At 62.7% G+C, this 8,665-nt stretch overlaps 1 protein-coding gene across 1 annotated transcript in view; it reads left to right on the top strand.

Annotated features, from left to right (window-relative positions):
- Positions 1–8,462, top strand: part of Mthfsd (methenyltetrahydrofolate synthetase domain containing) — a 13,051-nt gene extending 4,589 nt beyond the window's left edge. Inside the window, 6 exon segments of the mRNA XM_023705254.1 lie at positions 127–240; positions 1,438–1,528; positions 3,084–3,196; positions 3,305–3,430; positions 7,818–7,922; positions 7,925–8,462. Coding sequence (XP_023561022.1) covers positions 127–240; positions 1,438–1,528; positions 3,084–3,196; positions 3,305–3,430; positions 7,818–7,922; positions 7,925–7,993 — 618 coding nt within the window. The 3' untranslated portion in view covers positions 7,994–8,462.
- The last annotated feature ends 203 nt before the right edge of the window (positions 8,463–8,665 follow it).

The raw sequence follows: 8,665 nt of genomic DNA, 5'->3' as shown, positions 1-8,665 counted from the left end.
CCGCCCGCCCGAGCGGTTCGCAGCCGCCTCGCTCCCTGCGCCCGGAACCGCTGCCCTGCTCCCTTCTGCAGCGGAGAACCGCGTGAGATTTTAACTGCCGTTTTCCCATTGACCTTTTCTTGGAAGAGCAAAAAAACCCTGCTGGTCCCAACTCCGCGCCTGAGATCCGGCCTGTTCAACAGGATCACGGCGCCGCCCGGAGCTGCCAGCGCGGAGCTGCGGAAACGCGCCAGCTCGCAGGTGAGCCGCGCCCGCCCGCCCGCCCGCAGGCAGACCCGCCTGCAGCCCTGCGCAGCGCAGCGTCGTCGGCTCACAGTCGGCGCGGCGGCGAGGTTAAAACATCCAGACCCTGCCCTCCGCCTGCCCCTCGGGGCTGAGCGCGCTGACGACGCGGAGTGCGGACCCCGTTGCCCAAATTCAGTTTCAGCCCACCACCGCTGAACGCCCCCGCTCCGCGCTCGGGCGCCCTCTAGCGTCGTTCGTGCAGCCCTGCGTGCCCAGCGGCTGCCCCCACCCGGCGAACCTCAGACCGCGCCCCTTCCAAATAGCGCCCCGGTCCCTGTATCAGGCCCTCTCCGACGCCTCGTGGTCTAGCAAAACCAACGCGGAAACCTTACCTTAGAGTACATGACAAGAAAATTTGTCCCGTATTTTATAATTAAATAGAATTTGCTGGCCTTTTAAGGAATCCTAAATCCAAGGTCACATATTTCTGATCTAATAAGAATAAAGTAGTAATAATGATAAGGCAATTCAGGATAATCCTTAAGAGATTTGTCTCTTAAGTCTAATACATAGATTGAATGATTTATTGTTTACTGAGATCCTGTCTTATTCAAAGAAACATAATTTACTCTGACCTGAAGTATACGGGATAAGTTTGTGTGTGTTTGAACACAGTAGCACAAGTAAAGGCAGGAAATCGGGCTCATGGCCCAAGCGGTGCTGGGGCCCCTCACAGCCCGTATCCCCACATACCGTGTGTCAGGACTGCTCGGGCCTGGGAGATGCCCCAACCCACGTGGAGAAACTGCTCCCAGAGGGCACTCCCTTGGGGCACCGTGGGTGGCACCGAGAGTGCTGGGCCGGTGGTGCAAACCCATCCTGCTCTACTGCCCTGCGAGAGACCCCGGCCCCCACCCAACCTCGGGGGTTTTATGTCAATGGTGTGTCCTGTTAAAGCTGTTGTGTACACTCACAGAACCCCAGCCCATGTCTTGGGCAGAGCCTGCCTTCTTGCCGGGCCAAAAGTCTGAAGGTGAAAGGTCTGTGCAGCCTCCGGCCAGGTGTCTCTGTGGCCCTGCCTGTCACTCACTACCTTCCCAGTACTGGACTTCTGCAGCCTGTGTCCCCAACCCCAGCACCTGTGTGTGCCCTGTGAGTGGGAGGGGTCCTGGCGGAGCCGAGCAGCCAGCTTAGCATGTGCTGCCCTCGCAGGGCGTGAGGAGCTTCAGCACCCCTGTGGGCTTGGACTGCAGCATCCTTGTGGACTTGGTGGTGGTGGGATCCGTGGCTGTTTCTGAGCGAGGTAAGACGGCAGCCCGATGCTAGGAGGCAGGTGCTCTGGCCCCGTGTGCCCTCAGATGTGGCCGCTGTTCTCCCCTGTGCTCCATCCCAGGTAGAGGCCTCAGTGGACGGAACTGGCGCCTCCCACACGGGGGTGTCCCTGGGTCACACTGCTTGGTTTGCAGAGTGGCCAGCGTCCGGCCTGCCCCCTGTGCCTGCTTTCCCAGCACCCCAGACCTGGGGTGCTCCTGACTGCTGTACACCAGCGCCTCCTGGGCAGCACAGGTGCGGGAAGCAGCCCAGCTCCACCGGGCAGGCCAGGGACCCTCAGCCTCCTACAGGCGCCCTCTTGGGGCCTCAGGCCCACTCCGTCCCACAGAGGCTGTGGGCACTGTGGACGGAGGTGTGGGCTCACAGAGGCCGCCCCGCCTCGGGTGTGGGCTTTCAGCAGAGTGTCGTCCCCCCTCCCCCCCCAAGGGTCAGGAGCGTCCTTCCCAGCTCAGGCACGTGTGACGCAGAGAACAGTCTCAGAAATTGTCCTTCAGTTACCGCAGCTTAAAATGACAACACAGCCATGCACAGGGAGGACAGCTGAAGAACACGGAAGCGCTCCCCTGGCTGTGCCACATGGGGCCCCTGCTGTGTCCCCGATGGGGACACAGGCGAGCCAGCGGTGCCCTCGATGCCAACTGTCTCGCCCTTCCCACAAGCAGCGACAGTGTGTGCTCTGTGCCCGGCCGTGGGACCCGGGATCCTGGGCCTCCCACGACACTGCTGGATACAGCATCACACGGGGACTGTGGGGTTACTGGGACCCTTCTAGAGGGACCCTTCCAGGTTTAGCCTGGATGATTTGCCAGACCCCGTGGCGCCTGCTTGACGTGGAAATACGGAGGCTGTCTCGTGGCCAGAAGCAAGCGGCAGTCTCTCGTCTGCCTTGTCGCTCGTGTCCAGCGACAAGCACAGTGCTTTGCCTGCCCGCGGCCCGCCTTGTCTGTCCTCTCCATCGTTACCACTTTCTGCGGAGCTGTCCTCCCCTATCACCTGCGTGCATGGCTGGAGGTTGGAGCGGGACAGCCCTAGCATGGTGGGCTCCGGATCTCTGAGAGGCCTCAGCAGTGCACTGTCCCCTGCCCTCTGGCCTGGGGAGGCCTCAGCCTGTCCTCAGGGTGGGGCTGCATGCTGCGCACAGTGCAGTGCGCCCGCCTGCCAGGCCGTATCCCCACACGTCACCTGCCCATCTCGGAGCTTTTGTCTCGTGCGGTAGAAGGATTAAATCTATTCTGCCTTTGGCTGGAATCTGTCTCCTCTCCCGCAGTCTCTCCTCTCACTGCTGCTGAGTGTGAGGCTCGTGAACGCAAAGCAGTGGAGGAGAGTCCAGGCTCCCCGCGGCTGGCGAGGCCCACTTGGCTGCTTTAGCCCGCGCACGTTGGCACCGCCCGTCCTGTTTCAGCCTGAGTGTGGGGTTGCCTTGGAGGCTGCAGTGGCGTGGGGCCTTGGGGTCCAGGTCACCACCCCTGGCAGCCTGGTGGGAGCTAAGGCTGCACGCAGACACCAGTCCTTGCCCCGTCCCTCAGGCTGGAGGATCGGCAAGGGAGAAGGCTACGCGGACCTCGAGTATGCCATGATGGTGTCCATGGGAGCTGTCTGTGAGAAGACACCCGTGGTCACCCTCGTGCACGACTGCCAGGTGCGTCCGAGCCGCCTGCGTGCGCGCAGGGTGGGTGGAGGCTGGACAGCTGGCCGCCCATGGCACGAGCCATGCGGATCCCCAGCCTCTTCTCCCCTCCCTCCCCAGGTCCTGGACTTCCCGGAAGCACTTCTTGAGGACCATGACCTCACGGTTGACTATATCCTCACTCCCACCAGGGTCATCGCCACGCACTGTGAGCGCCCAAAGCCAGCGGGCATCATATGGTCCAAGGTGGGTGCCTGCCGAGCCAGCCAGAGTCCTGAGCAGCCCCTCTTAGCGTGGGCCCTGTGTGGCATGGCTGTCCCCTCCCGCCCAGCCTGCCTGCACCAGAGTGCCCAGCAGAGCTGCAGGATGAGGCAGTGCTGCCCGCATCAGGTGAGATGCGGCCTTGGGCTCAGATGCTGACCACAGCAGGTTCCAGGGCTGCCTGGGGTGGCAGTGGTGCCCCTCGGTGGGCGTGGCAGGGATGGCCAGGAGGGTGGCGTGTTGCCCTCTGGCAGCGGCCCCGTCCCCTGCACCCCTCCACGTGGCCTGCTGGCTGCATCGCAGACCCTCCTCAGGAACTGCCGGACACCCAGCACAAACGTGGCTCAGCAGGCAGCGCGGTGGGGTGGGGACACGGAGCCCCTCGGACCCTGGGCCTCCCTGTGGCTTTCTCTGCTGCCCAGGCCTGGTACATGGCAGTCAGGCTGCACAGGAGTCTGTCTTCAGCCCGTGATGCTGTGTCTGATGGCAAGTAGCCAGGACCACTGAGAAACAGGGAGAAGCTGCTCCCCGTGGGGAACAAGTGTGAGCCCCAGATTCTCCTTTAAACCCAAGTCCCCCCGTCTGGACCCATGGCAAATCACTGCCCACCTCTGAGGACAGACAGGAGCTGAGGTCTAGCACTTGGCCTCAGCCGGCAGGCACTGCTTTGGCCTGCAGTGCAAGGGGTGGGGGGCAGTGTCATGTTCAGTCCTTCTGGGTCAGCCAGGGAGATCCGAGGGCCAGGGCTTATGTAGCCAGGAAGGAGAGGCAGCCCCTGCAAGGCACCAGGAGTGCCAGGGAGAAAGTGCCCAGGCCTTCCTGAAGTGGAGATGTCCCTTGGTGTCTTTCCGAAGAGCTTAGGTCCACTCAGAATTTGGGTATAGAGGCTGCAACCCCACCCCCACCCCCTGCAGCAAGGCGAACGTCTCCCTGTCCCAGGAGCAGGGTCTTGGGGGACCCCACAGTTGCTCCTAGGTGAGCGCTGCAGCCAGGGCTCACCACACCTGTCCAGGCCTGTCCAGGAGAGGATGTGGGGTCACTGGTGACACCCTGCAGATCTCCACAAGTGGAAGGAGCCGCTGATGGTGCTGAACCTGCCAGGCAGCTTGTAGGTGACTGCATGGTGGGGTGGTGCAGTTGGCTTGCTGCCTGGGAGGGGTTCTGGCCCAAAGAGGTAGTCCCGGCGTGGCCTGGAGGGACCCTTCCTCCCAGCCCTCCCTTCCCCAGCTTTCCACTCTGTGAGGTGAACGGCTTCCTCTGCCAGACCCTTCCGCCTGCCTCCCTGCCTCAGTTAGGCCCATGGACTGGCAGGCTCTAGAGGAGAGCGGAGTGACCTCCCCTTTGAGTCGGGGGTGGCGGGTACTTTGTCCCAGCCATGAGGAACATGAGATGGGTGTGACCCCTTCCCCTTGAGCAGGGCCAGGTCTGCCGGACCTTCAGAGCCCCATTTTCACTCCACCGGTGACATTAGTGATGATACACCTGATCCTGGGCCTTGAGCTGTTTGGAATCCCACTGCCCTGTCCCCAGACCCACCTCCAGCGTCCATTCTGTGCCCTGCGTCTGTGATGGTGGGGTCCCTGCCCCCAGCTTTTCACCAGCTGGTCACCCTGTGTGGCCCCTGTATGTGCCATAACTTGTCACTGCCACACTATACCCAGTGCCCACCCAGAAAGGAGGATGGGGCCAGCTCCCAGATTGCAAGGGCCTGGGTGAGGAGAGCTGCCCACAGCAGGGCAGGCGAGGAGGGGTGTCTGGGAGGTAGAGGGGTGGGCCCGGACCCTCATGCCTCGCCCCAGTCACCTTTGCAGGCCCTGCTTGTGTACGTGTCGAGAGCTCTCCAGCCCTGCGTCTGCCTTGGTCTTGCTGTGTGTGCTGCAGAGTAGTTTTCTGTTGACTTTTATTGGGGGGAAAAGCTTCAAATTCCAGTAAAGCGACAGGGCCGGGGAGGAGGGGTCAGTTGGACGCAGCATTCCAGTGTCCTGCCCGGTGCGCAGCAGGTAGAGCTGTGACCACGGGAGCAGCTTGCTTCCTGCCTGCTTGGTGCATCTGTGGGCACTGTGGGGCTCAACGGCAGCAGAGAGGGAAGCAGAGAGGGAACCCCATCTCCTTATGATGCACCTGATCCTGGGCCTTGAGCTGTTCGGGATCCCACTGCCCTGTCCCTGGATCCGCCTCCAGTGTCCATTCTGTGCCCTGCAGCTTTAGAAAGGACACGGGCAACTGGTGAGTGCCTGGCAGGTCCACACCAGCGTGCCCCGCTGTGACCACAGGCAGGCGTCTGCGGAGGACAGGATGCGGTCATGTCAGCCTCCTAGGCGTGGTGTGGGCAGGCGTGCATGGCTCTTAGCTGGAGGCTTGGAAATGTTAGCAGTGCCCTTTGTCACCGTTGTCACAGGGATGAGGCCACTGTCCATCAGAAAAGAGCCCTTCTGGCTCCTCAGCAGGGGAGCCCCTCTCTAAGGATGCAGGCAGGGGCCCCAAAGCTGCACCCAAGGAACTGGCCCTGCAGCTGGGGGGGGGGCTGCCTTCATCTTCCTGTGAGCTTGCTGCTGTGGCTGGGTCCTGGGAGTGAGCTCCTGGAGCCTAGGCGGGCTCTGGGGGACTGCTACCAGTCTTCACTTGCTTGTCCTTGGTGACTTCCACAGAGAGGTCCACTCTGGCCGCCTGCACAGTAGGGCATGGGTGGGTGGGCGCAAGGTCAAGTGGCCCGCCCTGTACCTCAAGAGGGCAGCTTGCAAGCAGCAGCCCTCAGAGCCCTTTCTACCCCTGGTGGAGCCGTGCCATGGCAGGGCGCTGCCCAGGTGGTGGGCAGGGACCAGGCCCGTGTGACTCCCGCTGCTCGGGGCTGCCCGCACACCCCCGGGCTCAACGAGAGAGAACAGCACTCTGCGCCCTGCTGCCGTCAGGAACAGCTATAATGAACAGCTCTGCACGTGCAGCGAGTGGCGTGTGCGCCAGCTCAGCCTGGAGCCTCGCACGCGGCCGGCAGCTCCAGCGCTGGGCCGGGTCAGCTCCAGGCGCCAGCTCCTCTGGGTTAGTTAGGTTCACGAGAACCACTCAGGGTGCCACAGGGCCACTTGGCATCCAGAGAGGGTGGCTGAGGTGTGGCTGGCCATGCTGTGACCTGCTGTGGCTCTCGTTTCCTCTGCATCTCTGGTCTCCGCATGGGCACAGGGGTGCTGCCATGCAGATGGGAGCCGGCGGCGCCTGGCCTCGCTGAGGGACTGCACGCAGGGGCTGGCCAGGTGCTGCTGCCCCTGTCTCCAGTGTGCTGGTTCATTGCCTGTTTTGTAGTTGGGGTGCTGTGAGTGGTCATTGGTGGCCCTGGAAATCACAGCCAGACCAGGGAGGGAGCTCAGCACGGCTGTCTCCTGTGGCTTCTGGCCACAGTGGGCGCTGTGGCCCCAGAGGAGCAGTCCCCTGACTGAGCCGCTCTGCGTCCCGAAGTGCCTAGCTCTGTGGGAGCTGGCCCTGGACCCTGGCGCTCGGTGACTGCCCCAGCCCACACAGGGCCCAGGAGAGGGTGACACACTTCTTAAGCGCCGAGAGCAGCTGTGCTGCTGAGCGCATCTGCGGGTGTCCAGTCCCTCTGGCGCCCGGCCAAGCCCACCAGCCCGGCGATTGCCCTCGGGCCCTGGGACGTCACAGCTGGGGTCTGCTCCGGCGGCCAGGCGCCAGCTGGACCTCAAGCGTCTGTGCCGTACTGGTGCCCAGGAGGTGCTCAGTGGTGGGTTGCTGTGGCACAGAAAAAGCCCAGAGGTGCTGTGCAGCAGTGCCCTCCAGCCGGCCAGGGTACTGATGGCTCATGCCAGGAGCCCCAGTTTGGGTGGCTGAGGCAGGAGGATTGCAAGTTCAATGTCATTGCGGGCAACTTAGCAAGATCTTGCTTTAAATAACTAAGGGCCAAAGGCTCAGTGGCAGGTTGGCGCCCAGCTTCTGTGTGGCGTTTGCTTCATGGCTCGAGCTCCTGCTGCCAGGAATGGGCGGCAGATGTGGCACTCGGATGTGGATGGCCTCTCCTGCCTGTCTCCTAAGGTGTGGCCTAGGAGATGTCCCCCTGGGGGTGAGGAGCCTGTGACCCACTTGGAGGCCTCTTCCTGCTGGGCACAGAGAGGACAGGTGTGCAGGCAGAAGCTGCACTGTCCCTGGGTCATCTCTGGGCCCCAGTGCCAAGGCCAGGTGTCCCTCTGGGCAGAGGCCTGCGACAGTGCCTCAGTTTCCCCTTTCTGCTTTCAGCTACTTAGGCATGGGTCCAGACTCGGTCACTTGGCCAAAGTGAAGCGCACTACCCCCAAAGGCACCCTGTCCCCGTGAGTGTGCGCACAGGGCCCTGGGCACCCTGGGCACAGCTGGCTCTTTACACTTTCAGGTCAGCTGTGAGATGTTGGAGAAAATCCCAGTGCTCCGGAGCCTGCGTGATCGAGAGAGGCGGGCGGGGAAGGACGTCACCCTGCAAGCGGAGCTCCAGCGCCCAGTGCCCCAGGCCCTGCCAAGGCGCCCCAGCATCCCCCCCAGCTAGGGACAGGTGTCCCGCAGCAGAGCTGAGCTGGCAGTCACGTCCTCCCCAGCACTGCGTCCTCCCCAGCACCGGCGTCTCTGACGAGTGACAACAGCCACCACCGCCCCCGTGGTGAGGCCCTTACTTGGCAGGGTGAACCAAGCCGTGGAGAGGCAGGTGGCGTTTCTGTGTGGGATTTGCTTCCCGGCTCGAGCCATGAAGTGCGCTTCATGGCACACCCGGAGCCGCCCTGCCTCCCTCCCACCCACACTCCGCAGCCTCCGTCCTGAAGCCCCTGCAGGCCTCAGCCGTGGTCTCTGCTCCTCGCCCGTGTTCCTGTTTGTCTGCCCCGACTCCTGTACCCAGGCTTCTGTGGGTTGAGGGCCTTGGGTAAGAGAGGCGCCAGTGGCCCTGACCTCACATTTCAACTCCTGCGTCCAGCCACGCCCAGGCCAGCTGGCCCTTGGACAGGAGTCGCCACAATAAATGGCCACTTCTGGTGCCGGTGAGCCAGGATGGTGGGTTCTGTCCTTGTGGCTGCTAGGCAGAAAACCGGAAGCCATTTCTCACTTTATATCCGTGGGCAGTGGAAGCTGAAAATAGGAAACGACCCCGAATGCGTCAGCCCTCAGGCACCTCACTGCCCCAGTGTTCCCAAGGTCCAGCTCTGCTCCGGGGAGGCAGGCGCCTGTCACCTTACTGGTGTCATGAGGCATAAT

The sequence above is a fragment of the Octodon degus genome, unplaced genomic scaffold (assembly GCF_000260255.1).
Source record: "Octodon degus isolate 3935 unplaced genomic scaffold, OctDeg1.0 scaffold00215, whole genome shotgun sequence".
Lineage (NCBI taxonomy): Eukaryota > Metazoa > Chordata > Mammalia > Rodentia > Octodontidae > Octodon > Octodon degus.
This window is presented reverse-complemented; position numbering and strand designations above follow the sequence as displayed.